This window comes from Diadema antillarum, unplaced genomic scaffold (genome assembly GCF_040938485.1).
Source record: "Diadema antillarum isolate AM-2024a unplaced genomic scaffold, OU_Dant_1.0 seq00000269_RagTag, whole genome shotgun sequence".
Classification (NCBI taxonomy): domain Eukaryota; kingdom Metazoa; phylum Echinodermata; class Echinoidea; order Diadematoida; family Diadematidae; genus Diadema; species Diadema antillarum.
The window spans coordinates 1,018,810-1,043,546 of record NW_027271305.1 but is presented as its reverse complement, the minus strand read 5'-3'; the positions used below and the strand labels follow the sequence as shown (position 1 = coordinate 1,043,546).

The 24,737-nt window shown below is 36.7% G+C and overlaps 1 protein-coding gene across 1 annotated transcript; it reads right to left on the bottom strand.

The window, feature by feature from the left end:
* Nucleotides 1-68: 68 nt before the first annotated feature.
* LOC139729896 (uncharacterized) lies at nucleotides 69-23,864 on the bottom strand. The gene is made up of 15 exons (XM_071640818.1): nucleotides 23,789-23,864; nucleotides 22,071-22,149; nucleotides 21,488-21,524; nucleotides 20,932-21,007; nucleotides 18,921-19,009; nucleotides 17,631-17,777; nucleotides 14,567-14,618; nucleotides 13,378-13,478; nucleotides 12,218-12,306; nucleotides 10,408-10,486; nucleotides 6,187-6,272; nucleotides 4,791-4,878; nucleotides 2,521-2,763; nucleotides 436-1,324; nucleotides 69-396 (listed from the first exon to the last, which is right to left on the bottom strand). The coding sequence occupies exons 1-15, from the start codon at nucleotides 23,854-23,856 to the stop codon at nucleotides 69-71; spliced, it is 2,451 nt and encodes an 816-aa protein (XP_071496919.1). The 5' UTR covers nucleotides 23,857-23,864.
* Between the last annotated feature and the right edge of the window lie 873 nt (nucleotides 23,865-24,737).

Sequence of the window (24,737 nt, the reverse complement as noted above, 5' to 3'; positions counted from 1 at the left end):
ACTCTGATAAACTGAGTTACCAGGTTCTTACATAACATCCTGTCGCTGTGGATTGATGATTGTTAACATCACTCATCACTTTCCTCATCTGATCCACTTCCGCTTCCCGATGCACTACCACTCTCAGAGTCACTACCACTACCACTTGATGAGCCCTCCTCATCCTCACTGTCACTCCCACTCTCACCTTCACTCTCATTCTCCACCACCAGTGCATTAATGATCGAGCCATCACCGTCGGGCAGACGGTGATGAGATGATGGTCTGTACAACATGGACTCATCAATTCTAGAGGAGGTGTCATCCTTGGCAGTCGGTGAATCCTTGCCAGGGGTATCATCCTGTTCCTCTTTGTCATCTTCACCCTCCATGCCCTCATCACCATCATCACCACCACTATCATCATCATCGTCATCTTCATCATCATCATCTGACCCACCACTGCTGCCATCAGAGTCATCGTCCTTCTCCTCTTCCTCACTTTCACTCTCGCTGCTGCTGCCGCTCCCACTACCACTGCTCTGACTGTCGCTGCCACTCCCTTCCTCATCAGACACCTGTTCCTCCTCCTCCTCCTCCTCCTCTTTCCTGGCCTGCATCTCCATGGCCACACCCACATAACCCTTGGACTGTTCTTCAGATCTCTCCATCCCACCTCCTCCATGACCAACTGTTGCCTCGGCTTCACTGAACTTTTCAAGTCTGCGTTGTGCTGGGACAGGAGGCTCTTGCTGGTCCCTGTTGCCCCGTGGGGGGACATCACTTTTCTTTGAAGACTTCTCCTTCTTCGCTTTCTTTTTATCCTTTGGTGAAATTGCAGGCTGAGACTCTTTTGTCTTGCTTGGATTATTAGTGATACGTTGGAAATGGTCAGTTTCTTCTGGTCTACCTGCAGATTTATTGGAATCAGCCTTTTCAATCATATTGGCATCAGTTATTTCTCTCTTCACTTCTTCCTTGGATGCTTGACCCCTATTGTCTTTACCTCTTTCATCTCTCAACCTGCCATCACTACCGTTCGCAGTAGAAACACCCGATGACGGACCACTCTGACTGAGGTGGCCTTTCTTCTTGCTCATCTGCATCTTGGGGCTCGGGGCTCCTGTGCCTCCCTCGGCCCTGTTGCCCACGGCGTTGCTGTTGTTGTTGTTCTCCGGCACCACAGCCGAATGAAACGAGCTGTCCTTGCTAGAATCTGACGCTGATGACCTCTCACTCTGGGAGGAGCCCAAGGATGAGGCAGATCCAGAAGATGAGGCCTGGCTCCGTCTCTCCTCACTCTCATCCTTGAAGTGAACTGATTTGCTGGACATTGCCGATGTGTCTGACAGTGGATAGGTATTACAATGTTGACATTATTGCTCTAAAATTACATACTTTGCAATGCTTAATTTGGTACTTAAAGTTTCAGCAAAATGATGCAACCATCACCATAAGTCTACCAATTCATTTTCTCAATTAGAGAGACTTTATGTTGTCCAGTAGCATCAACAGCATTTTATGATTGGCATAAAACTGATGAAACTTTCATATACATGTACATGGCTTTTCTTTTAATGTCATCTTTCATTATGTGGTAAATCAAACAATGCTACAGTTTCCACTGTAAGCTCGTATGAAGACAACTGTCTCTTTATCTGCTAACCCATTCCCATCCTCCCTTCTGCTGTGGACAATTGCATTCAGACAATCAGGAGATGCACACATATTTCTGTTTAAACCATCTAGGCAACAGATAGGAGTATTCTATTCATGAATGAAACATGCTTAGGTAACTGATTCTAACCAAAAAAAAGGAATAATTCCAATAATAGTATCAAGTCCCTAGAAGAGTCCCTCCCCTTCCCCCTCCCCCCCCCCCCCCAAGAACAAAACACACTATAAGGAATCTGAAACAAGTGCAACTCGATGTGATTTCATCATTTAGTTCTGTGTTGACATGAAGCTTAAAATTCAGACTTTTACTTTTTAGTGCCAATGCAAGACACTTACATGTAATAAACACTAGAAAAAAAAATGGCATCTTCTAACAATTTGTTTTCTCATTTCTACATCTGGCATTTGCAATTCTGGTTCTACATGCTATGTCCGGATGGAAATAGATGGGAACAGAACGGGACGAAAATGTAGTCCAACCAAATGACTGTTTAGACAGTCATTTCTGAGCCATTGTCCTCGTCAAGCATTTACTTATGATGATGTTCTCCTGAATTTCTGTATATCAAGAGTTGCCTAATTTGTCTTTGAACAATAGCTATACGGGAACATATGCTTGCATAAATGTAAGCATAAAATAATTTGTTTATTTTCATTTTGCATTGTGTCAGAAAAAGAATGTTAGATATACGAATTAATCATTTATTTTAACTGTCAGACTGAAATTGTACTATGCTCAATTAGTTCGTTAAATTGACTTTGTATTTCATTTATATATAAAAAAGAAATTCAGAAACAAAATCAAAATCAATGAATCAATCAGATCTCCGAGGTATTTTTCAAAACAAATGTGAGGTTTCCTACCAGCATTACTGGTTGAGCTTGCTACACTGCCGTCATTTTCCACAGATTGCAGTGGAGATGTCAGATTGTTTCCCTCTTCATCTTCTGCGGTCTTGACAGTAGTACTCAGATCGGAGCTGGGTTCTGGAGACGGCCTCTCCAGGAAGTGAGCGTCGGGTGGGTCACTGGCGTTGGTGGACGGACCCATGGCAGAGTCCTCCAGAGTACTGAGAAATTCATGCATCCGGTTTGCAGACACCTTCACTGAAAGGTAGACAAGAGATTCACTGGTAATAATACAAAACAAACGGAGCAGCACAGAAATATTTCTGATATAACAACAATAGATTATTAACTTTTGAGGATCATCACTTTTAGATAAGAAAAACATTGTGCCTGTTTGTTTGCTTCTCTGTGCTTCTGTTAATTTATTCCTTTTTTCTCTCTTTTCAAAGTCCTATTTATTGAGTGGCCCATATCTTAAAAAGCTTGTCTTTTATGTGGGCCTCTCTTTTCCTATAACACACTGATTTTGAGCAAACAGTTTTAATGTGGATTAAGCATCTATTCAAATTAATGAATTCTTGCATCAAGTTGTTTTTACTGCAACTGTTTGACAAATTGCTCTTCATTAACACAATTAAGCACTGATTATTTTATATAGTGGACTCCCATTATAACAAAGTCCTTCGGACCAGCAATTTCTTTTGTTATATCAAAATTTCATTATAACCAAACAAACACATAAACACCTTTCTCCCTCTCTGTCTGTCTGCCTGTCTGTCTCTCCCTCTCACTCTAGTGTGGGTTACGAAGCAAAGGGTTATGAGTATATATTGTCAGTATAAATGTTGAAATAGTATTATATATATGTTTGAAGTAATTTGATGTATTTATTCAACCCTACATGGAACATTAGAGGGTTTATTTCGTTATGTTATGTTTGATATTACTGGTTGTTATGACAATTGCTGAGACTCATGTTAGTCATTTGTGTGTGTGTGTGTGTGTGTGTGTGTGCGTGTGTGTGTGTGTTATTTTGAATTTTCTGATATAAGTTTTGTTTGTAGTATTATATTATTTTGTAAATTTAAAATTGGGGATAAGAATGGTTGAAGTAGCTTGATTTATATAGGGTTATAAAGAACTGATATATTGTATTATGTACATTTGTGTAATAGTTTTGTAGGGTGTTGTTTGTTTTCATTGTGCATATCATAGATGTAATTATGTAATTGTGATGTAAAATGCGTTTGTATTAATTGTCATGATCATTTTGGTACAATGTAATGTCAATGGAAGCCAAATTTCTATGTCTGACATACACCAATAAAGAAATGAAAGAATAAAAGACATATATAGAGTGGATAATGTTGCGACCTGGACTTTTAACTTCATTGTAACCGGTATTTCATTATAACCGTGTTCATTATAACGGGAGTGTACTCTGCATGTATGCCCATTTTTTTTTTTTTTTTTTTAAATCATGACTCCTACAATAATGGTGACTACTTTCAAATGCATGTTCATTTTGTTTTACACTGATTTGTTGCAATTTGTGAATCAAAAAATTATATTGGAAATAAAATTTTTGTTATGATTTAAAAAAATGAATATCTCAAGCAGCTTCTATGTCAGTGTTCCATTCACCTGACTGTGGCAACATAAAACTGGAACAATTAGCATTACTTGTAGAATCTTCAACCAAGTGTGATGCTAAGATATGTAAAATCAGGAAGAGTGCACAGTTCAACTTTACCAAGTGCTTCAAAGAAAGGATATTCTGTACAACAGAATGAGTTTTATTTGACATGTTTGTAATTGCAAGCATATTCATTGGTTTTACAACTCCATCCACAAACAAGAACTGTATGTCATATTTGCCTTTTACGACTCTTTCAATCATTGTTCATGTTTTATAAAGCAGAACAAATAAAAAGAAATAATTTGTTGTTTAGATAAAACTGTTTTTTTTCCCTTTGCACAATTTTCAAAAGCCTCTTCACTGCTATTTAAGAAGTGATTGTAAATTGGCAGTACAATCTAGAAGAATACAGATACCACTTTCTCTCAGCTCACCAAATTTCTTGTAAATGTCTTTCTGATTTTGTGTAGATTAAATGGATTGAACAAGCTCTATTTGATCATTTACCAGTGTGAGATACAGTAAAATTTAAAGGTTCTAAATCTAATTTAATGAAAAGGATAATTTCTGCCCGAAAAAAAAAATCTCTGGAACTTGATGGATTAAGTTACATGTGTAAAGCTGGTGATAGCCTTCAGAGACTCACATGGCTGTCTCTTGGATGGATTAATCAACTTGGCAACATGGACATCATTGAAGTCAGAGTCTTCATTACTGCCACCAATTATCATCAGCTGTGAGATAAAAAGATTAAAAAAAGAGCGAGAAGGATGGTAAACACTTGTTGCCAGCAATTTTTTGATAAATACAATATCAACAATGATGTGCTACTTGGCAATACTGTACATAGCTCATGAACACATCAGTCAATCAATATGTCTTAGTGGATTAGGCAGTCTTGTACAGATGCATTCACACTTACAAATCATGATCAAAACCAAACTTCTGACTCTACTTGGTTCAAAAAAGGAGGAAAACAAACCATTCATACACAAATTGTTAAAATCCAGGCAATCACAAAAAGTAAAAAGGAGATATTTCCTATCTTTGTTTTTATTAGTATCATTTCATAAACATTACCACAATAGTATAGCAATATCATTTTTCCATGCACTAGTTTCTATCTGTGCTATTTTTAACAACATAATATTATGCACAGTTATGTATGAGTGGCATATTCAAGTGGAAGAATATATTACAGAGGACATCTGTTCTTGACAGATAGCTTTGCAATTACTTAACTTCCTGTTTTCTGTTCTCCTGCATCCTGTTTTTTTTTTTCTCCAAAACACTATATTCCAATTATCATATTATAACTGCCAATCATGTTCTCTTAGTAATATATTACACAGTACATAAAAATGCATATTGCCATGCAAGATTATGATAATGCATGCAGAAAAGTTGCTTCACCATTTTCTCCACACATCAATGGTACAACAAACAACCGAAGCAGAGGATCCACTCTATATTTCCAACCTCAATACTGATTATAACATACAAGGATTCTGCTAATGAGTTGTGACCTTAACTCTTTATGTGCCATGTGTAAACCCCCTGTGTGCTACATTATTCTGAAGGAGCAACATACGCATGCTTTGGGAAAACATTCTGTTTTTCTAATCTGGTGTAATTTTTATAGATTTTTGTTACCCTGGATGAATGAGCAAAGTTGCAGAGAAAATGCCAAGCTTTGCTTTAATGAAAATTGTATGACAAATCTATCGTGTTTCTTTCAGATGACCAGTAGCTATACATGTATTATTGAAGAGGCATGACTTCTGTACACAAAACAGTGGCAGAAATAGAATTCAATCGCAAATTAAGTAGGGTAGTCAATCACCTCATAAAATGCAAGCTACATGACATTGTGACAGGAATGGAATTGCGAGAAACGTTTTCATTGTACCGTGGCATTTGGCAATTTAAATCAGTTTAAGCGCGTTTGTGCATTTGAGCAGAATAGGTGCAATTGGCACACCGTCGACTTGAGTCTGGTGTGCGAACGTGGCACATAAAGAGTTAAAGGAATGTTGAGTTACCTTATTCCTGTGGATGAATGCAGTGTGTCCTGACCTCCGAGCTGGGGCACATCCAGAGAAAAATGGGCGTTTCCACTTCCTCTTGTCTGCATGATCAGAGAAGAAAATAGAGGATTGTCACTCCTGATCAAAGTCACATCAAAATATCATAATACATTGTACTTGTTTCGATTTCAGGATATATATAATAGTCTGTCAATCACAGCTAACTTCCTTTTTTTGTTGAACAGATTGAGGATTTGAGTTGACATTTTGTAGATTTACTGTCATGGCTGTCAGAACTTTCTTCACACTTTCTTTAAAAAACCCTGAAATTGCTTGTATTCTGTTTCCTGTATTATTCAGCAAATGACACAAGAAATATGGCGAGAAAACACAAGTGCAGTGATATGTCATAACTTAACCCCATCTTTTCTTAATCACTTAACACACAAATGCAGCGAACTCTGGAAAAAAACGGAAATGTAATTCAGAAGCTGCTTATAATGATAATTATTCTAATTTTCTCCCCCCCCTCCCAAACACACACACCCCACTACAAAAGTATATATGAAAATGAATAAGAAATAGATAAATACATTGCCTTACTGGAGTTGATATATTTCACTGCAAACATAAAACAAAGTAACCATTTTCAGATGAAGTGAGGCTTTTGAAGTAAATTTTAACATGTGGGTATGCACGTGGCTATGGTGGAGTGGGGTTAGGGAGGGACAAGGAGTATTTTTTTTTTCTACCCAGGTTGAAAAAAAAAATCCATGGATTATAAAACCAACAGGAACGTGACATGTTAATGTGGTTTACTTCATAGGCTTATAAATGCAATATACATCTGCATCTTACAGGAGAAGCCTGATTGCACCCAGAAAATTGACACAAGACACATAGATATTTTGGCAAAAGGCAGAGAGGATGCAGAAAAAGAAATTAATTGAGTTGCAGGATTTATGGTGTCAGGAAGGACTTGTGGGTCACATCATAGTCCTATTCTGGAGGAGATGAGTGGGTATTTGGGGCTATACATATAGTTCTGCATAAGCAGGGGTGGATCCAGGAATTTTGTAAAGGGGAGGTGCCTTTACAAACTTAAAGGGTGTACACTCAACCCCCCCCCCCATTGTTTTTTTTTCTTTTTATTTCTTTTGTTTAGACAAAAAACAAAGAGGGGGCATGTGCCCGGTGCGCCCCCACCAGGATCCGCCACTGAGGTGAGCCTGAAGTGGCACATACTGCATTCAAAACAATCATGGGTATATCAGAGATATCAGTTGCTGAACAGAACCCATTAGTTACCCCATGGCTTCGTACGAGAGTGGAAGGGTATAGCTGTCAACAAGGTTGTTTTACAGGTTGCCATCATTCTGTGGTTTACAACATGTGCTACACTGCTTTGTCAGATTAGCTTCTCGAGTTCCTCAGCTCACAGACTGTAAAAGTGGATATTGTTGCACTAGTTATTTTTCGTGCTTGGATGAGTAGGATGAATTTTGCACGTTTTAAATTCTGTGAATCAAGACATTAACATAGTGGTACACCTAACAAGCAAAAACAATTGCATGATTTTATATTTTCATGCTAGTTTCTGGTAAAAAATTTCCACTTTTACAATTAGCAATGCGGCATCAATGACCACAGTACAAAGATTACCTCCATGGACTATACAATCATGCTTTGAATGGAATTGTTCATACCATCACCAGAAGGTAAACAGCACTGTCAAGGAAAACAGACATTACAGCAAGGGAACATAATGGTGGGGTTTGAAGGAGGCAATGGTACCGGGGAAAAATGCATTACATTGTTTCTGGTGAAGTAAATGGGAGTTCACTCATTGCTGGGGGTGTGCTGCAATGGGTTGGTTTCCATATTAGTCTTGGCATGCTGACAACTTTGAAGAACTTTGGGGCCATTTCATGCAAATTTGACAGAGTACAACATTCCTCCAACACAAATTTGATTTTGGAATCATTTAGATGATGGGTAAAAGGGAGATGTAGTGATTAAAGGAAACCAAAACCCAAAGTGAAATGTGGATTGAGTGAAAGCAGCAACATTATTAGAACACATCAGTGAAAGTTTGAGGAAAATCAGACAATATAATGCAAAAGTTATGAATTTTTAAAGTTTTGGTATTGGAACTGCTGGATGAGGAGACTACTAGAGGTTATGATGTCATGTGTGGACAACAATATAAAGAAAATATAAAGCGGATTCTACAAAAAATAATTTTTCATGAAAATTACACATTCCATGAGCTTGATACTGACATATGTTAAGGGTAGCAATTATTCCCTCTGCTTTCTGATAGCGGTTAGTCAAGTGATCTTTCCTTATGCTAGAAAAGTGTGCAATTTGTGCAATTTCCTTTATATTTTGTTTATACTGTTGTCCACGCATACGTCATAACCTCTTGTAGTCTCCTCATCCAGCGGTTCCAACACCAAAACTGTAAAAATTCATAACTTTCGCATTGATTGTCTGATTTTCCTCAAACTTTCACTGATGTGTTCTACTAATGCTGCTGCTTTCACTCAAGTCACATTTCTCTCTGGGTTGTTTTGGTTTCCTTAACCTCCATGTTTGCACCCAGAGCACCAATTATAAATTTGCTGATAATTTCTGGTATGAAACACTCCCATAATGTGAGATGCACGGTTAAAAAAAAAAAGATAATAATAATAATGACATGCATAAAGGGAAGGCTTCTAGACCAGACGGACATTATCTCAAGTTTGCAGAAAGCTACATTCAAACACACTCATAGTCCCTAAAAGAGAGATTTCTTTTCCTTTTTTTTTTTTAATTTAGAATGTCTAACAAGACAGAAATGGCTGTGCAGTACGATAGGTGATGATGATGAATACACCAAGATTTCTTCCACAGCCAGTGGGTAAGGGATAATTTGAGTTTCATGCTGCAATGTATTAGTCAATGCACAAAATCTTAGCATTTCAGCAACATATCACACACAAGGTTATTTCTCCTGTCTTCGCTAGGTAATAGGAAAATGCAAAAGTGGCAAGACACACCAAATCTTACACCAAAAACAGGTCATGGCACTTTTTTGTTCCTGTACATAGGAATACAAAGGGTATCATCACTTTGGCACCCCACACTTTTTTTTTTAACCCCGGAAGTGAAGTGGCAGTAGAAAAAATATAGTATGAAAAATTAAAACCTTATGCTTTGAGCCTGCACAGAAGACCCCCCCCCCCTTTTTTTTTTTTTTTTTGCTTGTCAGCTAAAGAAATCGAGAAGTGGCACCAGAAGTTGTGCTGAAGGCCTCTTTTTTTCTTTTTTTTTTTTTTTTGCTTTTTTTTTTGCTTGTTAGCTCATGAAACTTGGAAGTGGGTCCCACACTCTGCTGTTAAAATGTGGTGCCGGCGGTGGCGGTGCAGGTACATAGATGTCAATAACATGCTTTAGAAAGGGGCCTGTCCGATGAATCTGATCAATTACCTGCAAAATCATACTTTCACTCTAATATTTGCTTCAAATACTTTACAAACTAGTATACTCATATCAGCATACACACTGTTACCTATGCTATATATTTCATGAATTGGGACCTGTATGACAACTTTGCATGTTGATGAATTTGCAATCAAGAATCACATTTATGGAATGAGAAAGAAGTTTTATCATATTCAACCAATTGAGGACGGGCTAATTTTGCTACGACACAAATTTCCCATAGACACCTGCCTGAGTATGCTCAGGACTCATCTTCAACGGGTTAAAGAGAAAAGTTTGTGATTTCTCTCACCGGATAAGACATATAATGCATTTGTGTAACTGGGGTAATTATTATTTTAATGAGCTGTTATTATTTTGCCAGTGGACCAATATTTTCAAAAATAAAAACACTGCAAATTTTATACCACATAAACAGTATCTACTGTAATATAGGTTTGACTTCATGACCTGCTTTCCTCATCTCTATCTCTCTTCAACTTCCTTTCTAGCTCTTTCTAACCCCTTCTCTCACTCTAACTCTCATTTATCTTTCATTTCAAAAAATTATCTCTCCTTTCATCTAATGTCAAGGATACCACTCATTAAGCTTCCCATCACCACGCTTGCATGGTTTTAATATTGCCCCAAGCAGGATTTATTAATCATTTTACAAGAATTAGCAAGGTACAAGCATATTATATACTGCTATGGAAGAGTCTGCTGGAAAATGTAATATAACACATTCAAGGCAGCAGTCACTGTTACCCAAGCTAAACTTGTACAAGTCCCCATAGGTGGGCTGTGATGTATTGGAGTCATTTGAGCCACCAAATACATAGATATCCTGTAAATGAAATGGAATAGCATTCAAAGAGGATAGGATGGCCACACACAAAATCCTATCATACCCATGCTCATGGTGAATAACTTTCTGTGACACTTTGCCAATAACATGTCACATGTATAACAAACAAAAAAAGAATGATGAGGTAAAATAAAAATTTTGTAACTGAACTGGGTGAACATAAATCATAATTGTCTACTTAGAAGTATCCAAAGGTAGGTAGGTAGGTAGGTATTTATTTTCGTTAAAAACATAAATATTACAGTTTAAACGGCTGGAATGCCCATATTCAGCGGTGCCGCCATGGTACCACTGGTCTTCCATGGGGTCCAGTTACATAATAATTACACAAGCATTTACAATATGCAAAGAAATAGAATGATAAATAGAGATAAAATTGGAAAGAGAATGAAAAAAAAAAGAAACATCAGATCTTAAGGTTACAACAGACATACATGACATCACTTAATCAAACATTACATTTTAACAGAACAGAACAAAATAAACCCGGCTATCCTGTCACAACAAACAATACTGTATTGCAACTAGGCTAAAATATGATCTTGAGCTTAATTTGCATAACTAATTAATCAAAATTAGAAATTGATTGTTTTAAAAAATCTTATGACACAATCTTGTAATTGATTGTTTTAAAAAATCTTATGACACAATCTTGTAGATTATGATGTGCGATCGCACCACCGATGGCCGAGATCTCGGGGGGCGGGGCGGAATCCATCCCCCCGGTCTGAGCATAGCCAAAAAAGCCTGGCCCTTTTAGGGTTAAGGCTGATCGAGCAGCCGCCGTTATTATACGTAAATGCCGCTTGATATGTAAGGAATACCCAGACGACAGAGAAAGGATCATAATCTGAACTATCTGAACTTTTCTTACCTTAATTGAATGATTTGTGCTGAATTAGGGCATAGGTTACACAAAAATATATATGCCCATACAATGGTAATGTGGGTGATACTAAAATAACTGGATGAAAGCCTGCATGTGACTGGTCAGTCAAGGTCCTACCAAACAAAAATCTACATTAGATTATGATCATTACTAAGTTTAAACAATGGTATGTGATTTTTGGTCACAAACAGTTGGCAATCAGACATACAAAACTAGAATACGCAAGGTATTTTGAGAGGAAGCCAAGTCATCTGAAAGTAATGTGATATTGGAAGCACACAGGATTATTCTTTTTTTCATCACTACATTCTAAAACAAAAACTGAAATCAAAGGAACCACCCCCCCCCCCCCCACCCTTGGGCAAATGGAATAGTCTATGGACCCTCTATCCTTGGATTGTTTAACGCAGCAGAGTTGCTTATTATCATACCTCCTATTGACCTTATTGACTAGCGTCACTTGGTCATGAAGTAACATGTTTACATTGATGCAAATAGTCATTATCATTATGCTTTACATGAGTGCATTAATTCATTCACAGCAATAAACCTTGTAAAATAAAATTGACATCAGTTCTCTGTACATGTCTACTTGTACATCCTAGATCAAAGCAGGCATAAATATGTTGGTATAGATCCAAATCTGTCTAAGCTGAAATTTCATTGATATGACATGGGACAATGTATTATATTCCCACAAAACCAATAGTCAATGCCTTATACACTGTTGCTACATACAAGCATATAACCAAGAACAGTTTCCAATACTGTGTTGATCTCGATCCCCTGATTGATATTGTAGAAAAAGAAAGATAACCCACCTTGTCAACATGCGCTACAAAGCTGTGACTCCCACGGGGAGGTGGACTGTCGCCCTCAACACGGCTCAGAATCTTCCAGTTGAGTTTCTCTGCCACAAGCAGAGAGTATACCGGTAACAAAGGAGAGAGAGAGAGAGACAGTAAGCCAGTACATTTTTTTGTGTTTACATACTGGTGGCAATGTCAAGCCTCATAGGCATAATTTACCATTTGCAGATGAAACAACAGCCCAGCTTTAGTGCTTTAAAACAATTCTAAAATGTGAGTTAGGGATAGAAACAACCACTGCTGCTTATAATTTGAATCCACATAATCAAAGTTAAGATTTGTTAAATACACAAAATGTGAACAATAGTTAAAATAAAAATGCTTCCTAACTAAACCATCTACAGTTACAAATCAAGAAAATAAATGATAACTCCTTATATTTTGGGCTTTATGGCAAGAATTCTATTTGGTAGGATGTTTTGTGATCCAACAGACCCAGAGACTCCAACTCTCCCGTCAAAAACGGGAGATCTCCCGCTGCCAGCCCATTTTTGCAAAATCTCCTGTTCTCCCGTTTGAGATTTGATTTCTCCCGCCCTGGCTCTGTGTCTTCCGGTGGAAAGGATTTCTTACTTATTTCTATCGTATGTTGAAAAAATAAGCCTTAGATAGCACCAGAGAACACCTAGAACCCTAGGAACTTCGCGCCTCGCACACATCAACTTGGAGTCTCCCGTTTGCTAGGGGTTTCGGGCGGGAGAATCTCCAGATCAGAAGGTGTTTGGGGTTGGAGTCTCTGCAGACCTACACATATATTATGCATCAAATAATGTGATATTATGAACCTTTTTTAAATCACTGCTCCCAAAGGTACATTGGACCTTTAAAGGTACACTAACTTATTCTTTAAAGTGTACAAGACAGACTGTGATCAAAGAGACTGATTAAGAAGGGAGCAACTGTCAAAATATAAATGCCACATATCTGCATGGTAATTCTGATGGATGGAGGATTGTGAAGATAACTTTTCGAAGTCTGATATTTTTGCTGAAATACTAGTGGGGATAAACATTGCTATACCAAAGAAATTTTACAACCCAACATCACTTAAAGTAGCAATTATTTATCTAGACCAAAGGACCAATGACATGAAAAAGAATCTACTTTAATACCTGTGTTGAAGACATGGATATCATTGAACCACATGTTGGTGCCACCTGTCCCTCCAAACACATAGATGAACTTGTTGACAGCGGCACATGCAGCATCACACCTGCATGGAGAAAGAGTCATATATGAATTAAGAGAAATAATTTTACCATAGATCATCCCCTTTCTAGCTCATTCCTTTCATACATCTATATCAACATAATAAAAGGAAAACAAACTCAAGACCACTAAGAGCTAGGTTACTGTAAAAGTGGATATTTTCGCGCAATTAAGAAGAGCTTCATGTGTTTTTAATTCCATGGAATCAAGACTTTAACTACTGGAACATAATGGCAAGCAAAAATATTCACATGCTTTTAATTTCGTGCTAGCTTCTGGTTACGCGAAATGTGCGAAAATGTCAACATCGCAAAATTTCCGCATTTACAGTACCAGCAAGTCTGCCAAGTAATCTGCTATAAAAGAATTATGGGGTTGGAAAGTCAGTGTTGGTAGTCATTAAATACTTAGAACATCAATGCTTCTGCTCAGAATACTACCATATTAATCTTATACTTATAATAAGTAATAATAAATTCAACTTTCTTTTCTTTACACACTTTCTTTACGAGCTTATTTTCCCCCTGCACAGATGTAAATCTGATGCACAAAATCACAGGCTTCAGTTGTTGCATGAAGTACTTCCCCAAAAGATGGGGGAAAATTGATCATATTATTCTGACTGTCAATCAGCATGGCAACAATCACACTCAATCCAACAAATGTAAACACCATAAGGGGGGAACCACAAAAAGCAATTCTCTTTTATACAATGTAGACAAACACTGGTTTATAAATAAAGTTCTAATTCAGTTCCACAGATTACAGATTACGTAGTGAGAAATATTGATTATTTGCAGTAGGCTGCTTCTGTGCTCCCAAAAATAATTGATGCCCACTTTAAGATATTGACATGCAACAAAGAGGAAGCTACAGTTAATATTAAGAGTCCAAACTTGGTTTAGATCTAAGTGATATAAAATGTGTAAACTGAAGAAGATGAAATATGACATATGTAAGACCACTGTGAAAGATGTGAAATAACCTGTAAGTGATCAATTTAACACTGAACATTAAAAATTAGTTAACTGTAAGGTTAAAAACAAAGTAAAATGATATCTTGTATGACTGTTGTGAAAAACATGCTGTTACCTGGGTGAGGGTGGGACACCAGTGACAGTAAGTTTGACCCACCATTGACAATCTGGCGTGCAAAAATTAGTGGAAAGTACACAAACACGATTAGCATATGAAAGCAGAATTACTACAGAAATAGAAACAGATGTGAAACAGATATGCAAAAAAATCTTCATTCTCAGTCAAAACTTTTGTTGTACACTCCCAGAATATCAACACAGTTTTACGGCGCAAGATCTTTTCAACTGGCAGCAGCAGCGAGTTATGGAACAAATTATCCACGTATCTCAAGCAAACAGACACAGTAGATGATTTCAAAGGGATGGTACAGTATTGGTGGAGATGAGAATTTGGCTTTTAACTTTTTGCGAGATACCAAGAAAACACTATGAAATATTTTTAAAGTGATATGTGCTAAACAAATACAGTCAAACCTGTCTATAGCGGCCACCCACGGGAAACGAAAAAAGTGACCGTTATAGACAGGTGGCTGCTATAGACAGGTTATCCAACTATATTTGTGAATTGCCTATACATGTACACGTACATGTATCACAGGGCTGCCAACATTGGAAACTACTCAAGTAGTTGAGAGTGAGACTCCCATAGGCCAATGCTATAATTTAGGAGTCAAAATGAGTGAGATCAATAGAAATGCATGCAAATGCAATAAAGTTTTAGAGTGAGAAAGGACCAAAATGAGTGAGTCTCACTCTCAATGAGTGAGAGTTGGCAGCCCTGATGTATCATCGTTGTATACATCTATAAGTACATAGTGTACATGTACATTGTACATGCGTACGTATGCACACGTGTGTTTCATGTATTGAACAATGCCCGTGTTTATGAAATTGTTGCACAGTAGCATGTTGTACAGTCGTGACAAAAGCTTAACACTAGCGCATTATTATGACTGAATGAGTGATGAATACAGTGGTGGCGATCACTTTAACGTTGCCCATGAATGACTGGCACGGCCACAAATCAGGAAAAACACCCTGAATTACCAGCTCTGTGGCCGCTATAGACAGGTTAAAATCTACAGCGGGAAACAAAATTTGTGGCCGCTGGCCGCGTAAGACAGGTGGCCGCTATACACAGGGTCTTTAACAGGGCTTTTCTCTCGGGGGGATTTTTCAGTGGCGGCTATAGACAGGTGGCCGCTAAGGCAGGTTTGACTGTACAGGTACTTTTATTATTATTATTATTATCATTATTATTATTATTATGCAGGGCTGACACACAAACACATTGAATGATGTACTGATGCACAGCTAATTCATATTCTGAAGGTAGAAATCAAAATTTAAAAAAAAAAAAAAGAAATATGAAGATATTTGCATCATAGCAAACTTAGAAAAAGCACTCCCCCACATGTTCAGGGGTTTAGTTTTGTTTTCTGTAATGAATGATATATTTTCCTTTGTTTCAATAAAAACAAAGAAAGAACAACAACGCTTTAAGCAAGAGCCAGGTATCTTTCGGTTCACTTTAAAAGTAGAATATTCAATTATTGGGTTTGTATTTCTGGTGATTCCCATGAATTAACTTATGCACAGTAATATTGTAGCAACAATAACCACAATTAATCTAATTCATCATTACAGCATATAAATCATTAATCCTGTTATTACTATGAAAAGAGAAACATTTCTATCCCACTGAACCATTTGTAGATTCAATCATTAATGGTTACCAGTTTTAGACCTATTTGGTTTACTGTAACTTAGTCCAGCAATAACTGGGGGCTTTCAAAATAAGAAGAAAAGATGATCCATTGGATTATCCAATGAGTCATGTGCATTGCTCAGACAGTGCATAACTTAACTATGATTATGACATACTAAAAGCCTCCAGTTATGGCTGAAAGACCACAGTTGAACAGGTATGCCAATAAGAATCTCCAATCATAAAGAATCATTATCTGCAAGGTTGACTGCACATCTATTGGGTTTTGCCAAAGATATGATTGTAAGCAATGAATATACATACAGTATCAAAAGAGCGAAAGTTATTGATTTAAAAAAAAATGGAGAGAGGTTATTGTGACTTCTGTTTTTTATGTATTACACCACATATAGATTATAACTTGTAATACAGTTTTTAATCCTTTTTTTTTGGCCTTTTCCTATATAGCTTTTCAGGTTTTTATTCATCTTCCATGGATATTTGGGTAAACAGATGTACAATTATTTACCTCATGATTTTGAAACTGTGGTGGCTGTTTAATACTTAAATGTGGATATCAATGAAATGAAATTCCCTACTCCCTTCCTGGTTGGCACTGTGAGACACCAACACATACAACCAATGAGGAAGTAATTCAATTAATGTACACATAGACATTAAAGGGGAAATCCAGTCCAAATATACGTAAATCTGATTAAAGAAAGAGTTAAATAATGAGTTCAACAGAAAAATTTTGATCAAGATTTCAAAACTTTTTCCAAAAAAAAAAAATCAATTTCAAAATGTCATAACTTCCTTACTTTTCATCCGAATATCAGTCAATTCTTTTTTATCAGACTATCTTATATTTAGACTGGATTTCCCCTTTAACGATCTCCTCCATACCACTATACTGCACTTCCTCTCTATTAACACGATATAAATCTTTCCTCTCATGAAATTTCACACCAAAGCAAACAAAGCTCAGCACAATTTGTATTTAAACCACTGAAGACTAGCCCGAGTATACTTGGGCGGGTGTCTATGGGAAATATGTGCTGTAGCAAAATCACCCCATTCTTAACAGGTTAAACTGTCACATGAAAAAAAGACTTTCACTGGTTCACACTCAGATTATCAACAGGGAAGTCTGTGTAGAAGGCAGAAAATCAATAATTCCCCAACAGAAGAGGCCTATACAGTGGACTCCTGTATAACGAAGTCCTCAGGACTGGCAGTTTTCTAATTTCATTGTATTGAAATTTCATTATAACCGAAGAAAAAAACAATCAAAAAAACATAGAGCGGATAATGCATTTTTACTTCGTTATAACTGGAATTTCGTTATAACCGTGTTTGTTATAACGGGAGTGCACTGTACTGATATTTCCTGCCTCACATGAGCACAGACCTGTGTCATAGCAGTGTATGTCATCCACGGCCTGTCCATCAATGAGACCCCCAAACACGTATATCCTTTGTCCCACCACACAGGCAGCGCTACTGTGAGCTACAGGCTCTGTACCACTCGTTTGCTGTTGATTCCACGTCTTTTTCTCTGCAGGTATGGAGCATACAGTGAATCCAAGCATACCGGTATTTTTAGATCCATTGACTGCAACCAAGCAACCAAGTACTCTCTAAAAAAAATTGAGTGAAAATCTTCACTCTAAAAAGAGTGAATACAAAAAAGAGTGCATTTCGAGTGAAATTGGAGTGAATTTTGAGTGAAAATGCTCATTTTCATTCATTTTGGAGTGACGTCAGGGATCACTCGAAGATTTTGGAGTGATCCCTGACGTCACTCCAAAATGAGTGAAAATGAACATTTTCACTCAAAATTCACTCCAATTTCACTCGAAATGCACTCTTTTTTGTATTCACTCTTTTAAGAGTGAATATTTTCACTCGATTTTTTTTTTAGAGAGTAACCAAGCTTTAAGTGCTGTGCTTTATTCTTATATATCTTATCTAACCCAGGGCTGCACACTAACCCATTTTTTCTATTGGTCCGAACTGTCTGTCAGACCAGGTACCAGGTTTATACCTGAAAAAATTACTGGTCCAAAAGTAATTTTTACTTGTCAGGGACCGTCGGACCAGTGCCTGTGTGCATGCAGCCTTGATATCTAATCATAGATATGATGTCATATACATGAACCTCTACTTACTGACATATGAAAATTATCAATACTTTTAACAGAGGGAGAAATCATACAGGGCAATAATTATAGTCTTATCATAATCATCTCATAACCTCTCACAATCTATTGACCTATCAAAATGAAATTAAACTCATGAAATCATTATAAATTGCAATAGGGAATGAAGTATTTTACAGAAAGTTTAACCTCTTTTTTGAGTTCAATGAAAAAGTGGGCAAAGAAAATGGGATTTCATCTTATTTTATCAAATACAAGTCAAATTTACAGTTATTGAGGTATATGTTCATTTCAATTCAAGCAATTTTCCATTCACAGAGTAAACTTTTCCGACCTCTATGCATGTTTGCCTACATCCTGAACTATTCTAGTCATTTTTCACTTACAAACTATATACTGCACACCTATTCTAAATATGTAACTCACTCTTCAGCAGCACTACTATTTACAGTCAGTATGTCATATCTCTTGTTACTCAAGAAATCTACTGCTGGGATGAATTTGTTTGGTTGTCATGGCAACAGGATGCTGACACTTACCAACATTGTAGACATACAGTCCAGAAAGACATCTGTCAGCCTGCAGGTCATGCTTGCCTCCAAACAAGAAGATCTTTTGTCCAATCACACTGGCAAGAAATGCATGAACATAAATAAAGGAAGAGATAATTTGAACAAGGCTACCATCACACCACCACATAGCAGATGAAAGGTAATAAACAACCTTACATTTTGGTAGCAAAACACTATTTCAACACAGAATTAATGCTCTGATTTTAACTGACTGATTATACACAAAATCTGCAGTATTCTGGACCATGAGGACTGAAATAATTATATTATGTACACGTAATTGCAGCAAGGTATGTGCACTACTAATATAACTGCATCATGTTTGTCCTAATTCGGTTCCATGACAATTTCTCCTGCAACAATTGCTTCCATAGAATATCTGCATGCAGAGCAAAACATAAATTCTACCCATGAACATTACCCCAACCCTAACCCTAATCCTCATATGACATTTACCCTAAAACCCTATCTCCTTGGAGAAAATAAAACCGGAGCAATTAATTGTCACAAGAGCAAATGTTGTGTCACCCCTAATTCTTACACAGAAGTGACAATCATAGTCACAGGCTCCAGATTTGATATTTGATATATATATATATTTCTCTATTATTATTCTCTCTACACTCTACATACATATACGCATAAATTATCTTCTCTCCCATCCCTCCCCACAGCCATCTAGAAAAGGAATCATAGAGTGCAGACCTCAGCTAAGCAGCTCATTCTGCCCATTATGCATGCATGCTGAAAATCGCCAAAATTTCCAATAGGATCTATAGAAGTCTTTGTTTACACCATGAGCTTCCAGCTACGCGGCATCTCACCCGTACAGACCACTCTCTTTAATAGTGTGAATATATGTGACTGTGCACCTCAAAACGAACATAAAGTCGCACACACTGATTTTGCGTGAGGACTGAAAATAAGTGAAATGGGTCAACCTAGCCGAACTTGACTTTTTCATATTTTCTGAAAGAACGGGTCTTCTTTTACATTATGCTAAAATGTGGTATCATAAAATGGGCGGGAAAAGTGTGTTTTTTTAGCAGTTTATCTCGAACATTTTTTGGTAGAATAGTGTAATCAGGTGTGTCTTTAGAATCCCTTTTTCATTTCTGAAAAACCTTGTCCACACTCTTCACTTTCAACTCTAATAACTTTTGAAAAGATAGTGCTACTGCTTTGAAAGTTGGCATTGATTATGGACAGAATGTGTTAATGAGGCATGCTTAATTTCATTTTAATCTGATAATCCCTTCATTGTTGTTACTCTGGTGGTTTACTTCCTGTTTTTTGTCCCATTCATTGCACAGCCAGCAGGGTTTGGTAAAGATTAAGCGCTTGAATAGACACTGTACTTCAGAGCCTCTTTTCTCAGTTCACAGTTTTCCTGAGTTTGTGCTTTCTTTCCAATATTTAGATAGGTTAGGAGAGTCCATTAAATTGATTTGAGTTATACATCATTTAAAGCTTAAAGTCTGCTCTTTCAGAATATGGTCTTAATTAAAAATTCATGTCTGGCGACTTTTTGTTTGTTTTGAGGTGCAGTGTCACATATGCAAACCTGAAATGTGTGCACCCTGAACTCTCAAGTTCATTGACCTTATCTGCCAAAATATAGAAAATCCTTCAAAAATTCATAAAAAATTATGACAAACATATCTGAATGTTGTTCTTCATAATGGCATCAATAAGATCTGTGTCACGAATTTAAGCCCATGCTAAAATTACCCAGAAATGATGTGAAGACTCAAATGTGAGATCAATTTTGATAAACAGTCTTGCATTCTCACAGAACAGGATTTTTTTTTTTTCCTCTGAACATCTGCGTCACAAATCCAAAGCTCCCTATGGATGGGGAACACCACTTTGCACACCCAAGTTATTCAAAATCCTACACTGGAATAAGCAAGTAGAAGGAAAGCAAGGGGTGTTGAATGGATGGTAATGCCTGTTATGATGAGAGAGTGATACTTACCACATGTGATGGCCATATCTGCCCTTGGGTATATCACCAGTCTGCCTAACTTTCTCCCACTGCATTCGCTTGTGCACTGTATAGGGGAGGAGAGAAGTCATTTAGATCAGCAAAATATATTTGACATCAAGATTCATTTGGAACTTGTATCACTGAAACAGTCTGTAACACCTGTACAATATGCTTTAAGGTTTTATTTCCCACTCAACTGAAAGAAAAATATGATAGTCCAAGAATAGAGAAATGACAAATGAATAGCATAATAAATACATTTCAGGGAATCACACTTTTCTTTCTATGAGCACTTCATCTTCTTTTGGATGAGGAGAAAGAAATGTTCAATTTGATTAAAGCATATAAGTTGTCAGATCTGGAAAAATAAATACTCAGCGTGGATCATAGAAACACTCTGTATTACCAACCGATTATATAATTTACATTTTGCAGGAACACAATCCAACTTTATGTAACTTCTCATTGTTCCCTCAGACCCCCTATCCCCATTTCATTGATGGAGAATCAAGGTATAGACAATGATAATTCAATGTTGACTTACAATGAAGCTGATGCATGTCTCTGAAGAAGTAGGTGCCCTGTAGAAATAAAAATTACAGAATAAATGCACAAAATACAAAAGCAGTATTGCATACAATTACAAATACTTTTGGTATACTTTCAAGTCCAGTCTCAAAGCACAAACATACTCTTTATCCATTTCAAAGGTAGGAGCACTCTTCTGAGGACTCTTCTTTTTTCAATGTTATTTCATGATTATTGCCACATAGATACTAAATGTCATGAAACTTGTCAAAATTCAGAAATTTACCTTTTCATAAATATCTTGATACTGACTTCAATGAATCCATCTGAGGAGTCACTGAATCATTAAATCAGCAAAATAATCATTGCAGATATTCTCATACTTAAATTTTTTCAGTAACAAAGAAGTGTGAAATTTTAATTTGTGCAATGTATAACATGAAATGTGCAAAAACACAAACAACAAGTCCTGAAAGCAAAACTTGAAAATGTCAGAGATGGAATGTGATATGATTAAAACTACAAACAGGATTCAATATTTTTGTGACATCAGCAAAATAAAAGGTGGAATCATTTTTTTTTTCTTATTGCATACTTACCCTCTTTGGCCAGTCTACTGACCGTATCCCTCCAAATAGGTAGGCAACATCACCAACAACACAAGCAGCATGGCCTTGTCTAAGAAAGAAGAGGTGAAGGGTCACAACAAAATGTCATTATGAAATGTTCAAATCGCGCATGTGCAAGGAGAAATTTTGATAGTCTTCGAATCTCTTTGATTATCAGCTTGTTTGCAGTGTGGAAATGATTTGCATCACACCTCATACATGCACTTTGGTTTTTAAATCAAAAACTTACCAAGGAGCACATATTGTGCCCCATTGGTATGTCTGTACTTCTGCAACTTGTGATAATAATATGTTTGTGTAAATATGATCAGTTGCAGGATTTACTTTCATCCTTGCTCTCAACATTGTTACATAACTGCTTGTTTAAAGGGTGTGTACAGTCATGGTTGAGGTGAGGATTTTATTTTTTAAGTTTTGCGAGATATTCAGAAACCACTCTATAAGATGTCAAAGAGCATGCAATTCTAAGAGATATCAAAAGTTCATTTGATGAAAATCATTCTTGAAATGGCTGAGATATCAAAAAAACAAGATGAAAAAAAGAGATCCTAATACATTAAGGCGTGGCCTATCGCCTTTTATCATTATCACTTTTTTAGATATCTCAGCCATTTGAAAACCAATTTCCATCAAATAAACATAGAATCCTTCTCAAAATTACATGCTCTTTCATAAAAGAGGATTCTCATTATCTCACTTAGGAATGTTCAAAACATGAATCTCCACCTCAACCAGTACTGTGCACATAACCGTTGAATGTTACAAATTTCAAGATGCAGACTCTGACTAGTTTGGGGTCAAAGTTTCTTTGGTTGTTTTTTTTTTTGTGTGTGTGATAAAAAACAACAACTTTATGTCAATATGGCTACTAGTAATCTATAGAATCTATCACAGTCATTATTCTGCTCTGCAACTTCCATTTACCAAGCTATACTTAGATAGCAGTCAAATCATTAATTACAATCATGGTATAATAGATAACATATTTTTCATGAAGTAACTGACACTTTGTGTAAAGTGTAGGATGTGATACACAATTTTGATTGGCTCTCCCTCTTAGCTGAACAAACTTTGGTTTATTCTTTCCCATACAGGATAGTAATTAATTTCAATTTTTCTCATTTCTGCTGTTATTAAGTGTATTGATACCCAAGATGGGGTTCCATGGAATATATATCATATATACTGCTGAGAGTAATGCATTACTGCACCCTTCTCTGGGGTAGCTGAGGACAGACTGAATAATGACTACTCCATTTCAACACCCCAAAAAGTACTGTTTTGTGCTAGCAATGTACGTAGAACCCTCATATCCATTCCTTTGTTTCCACACATACAGGGTCACAATATGAGATGATTCGTATTCTTGGTGGAGATCAAGACATTGAGGCACAAAAAACGAACAAAAAAATAAAATAAAAAATCACATGGAAAAACACAGGGACATTACTAATGCTTCTACTTGTGAATGCAGTGTACAATTTTGACTTAGCCTGGTAGAGAAGCAAGAAAAATGAGTTCATTTTATGTATTTACACATGAATCAAGAGTACCAGGGCATGATACACCTAACACAGCCAGAGATGAAACAAAATATACTACTGAAAGCAGAGGAATAGGGCATTATATACATTCAGTGTCTACCATCTATATGATTTAAAGGTGTCCACAGGTATAATCAAACTTACCTTGGCGATGGGGGTTTGCCATGAATATCTCGATGTACCCATTTCAGACTGATAACAGTCAGTGCCATTTCTGGAAAAAAAATTATCATCAACACTGTTCATTTCAGCAGTCCGTTGTTTCAGAACAGATACACCAGATTTGAAGCTAACTGAAATATATATAGGACACCACAGGGGTAGCCTCCACATGTTTGGTACAGACAACAAAAATTTTGCTGGTGATTTCAGCATTCCCCCTTTCAAACATAGGATTACAATGGTAATACAGATTATGATCTAAATGCAGTGTGTGTATATCTACACAATGTTAACATTCTATCTAGATGTTTAATAAAATCTGTCATCTAATTTGTGTTGAAGATCTTGGAGCTTAAAGGTAAATCTACCTGATGTTTGAAGTTGCTGTGTTGCAGATGGGTTTCACAAGTATACAAATGCAGTGTATTTGTAGTATAGCAGTACCAGCATCAGTATAAAATATGTTTACTCAGGATTTTCTGGACATTGCTGTACAGCATCATCGTCAAGTATTCCTACTGTGCAAGGTGATTATGCCCATTTGTTAAATACTGTTTGAGATTTTTTATGGTATATTTGTACATATTTTTCTACATTTATGGATACATACAGCTGACTACAATGTATAGACAGTACTTAGTTTCAGTCATAAAGCTGAGCAGCATTTTACCAGAGTTCTACTACAGGATCACTCCAAGGAGGTACTATAGGCGAGCTCTAGTACTGTCTACGCTATAATTTTCGCGTACATAAATTTTCGCGAATTGCCGATGTCACACATTTTCGCGAGTGGTTAAATTCGCGATTGGAGGACCAGAGAAAATATGAAGTGGCAAAGAAAGTGTGAATTTTCAACTTACTAGCATATAAGAATGATACTAGTTATACACTGCATGAAAAAGACTTGCCAAACTCTGCAAACTAGTAAGTT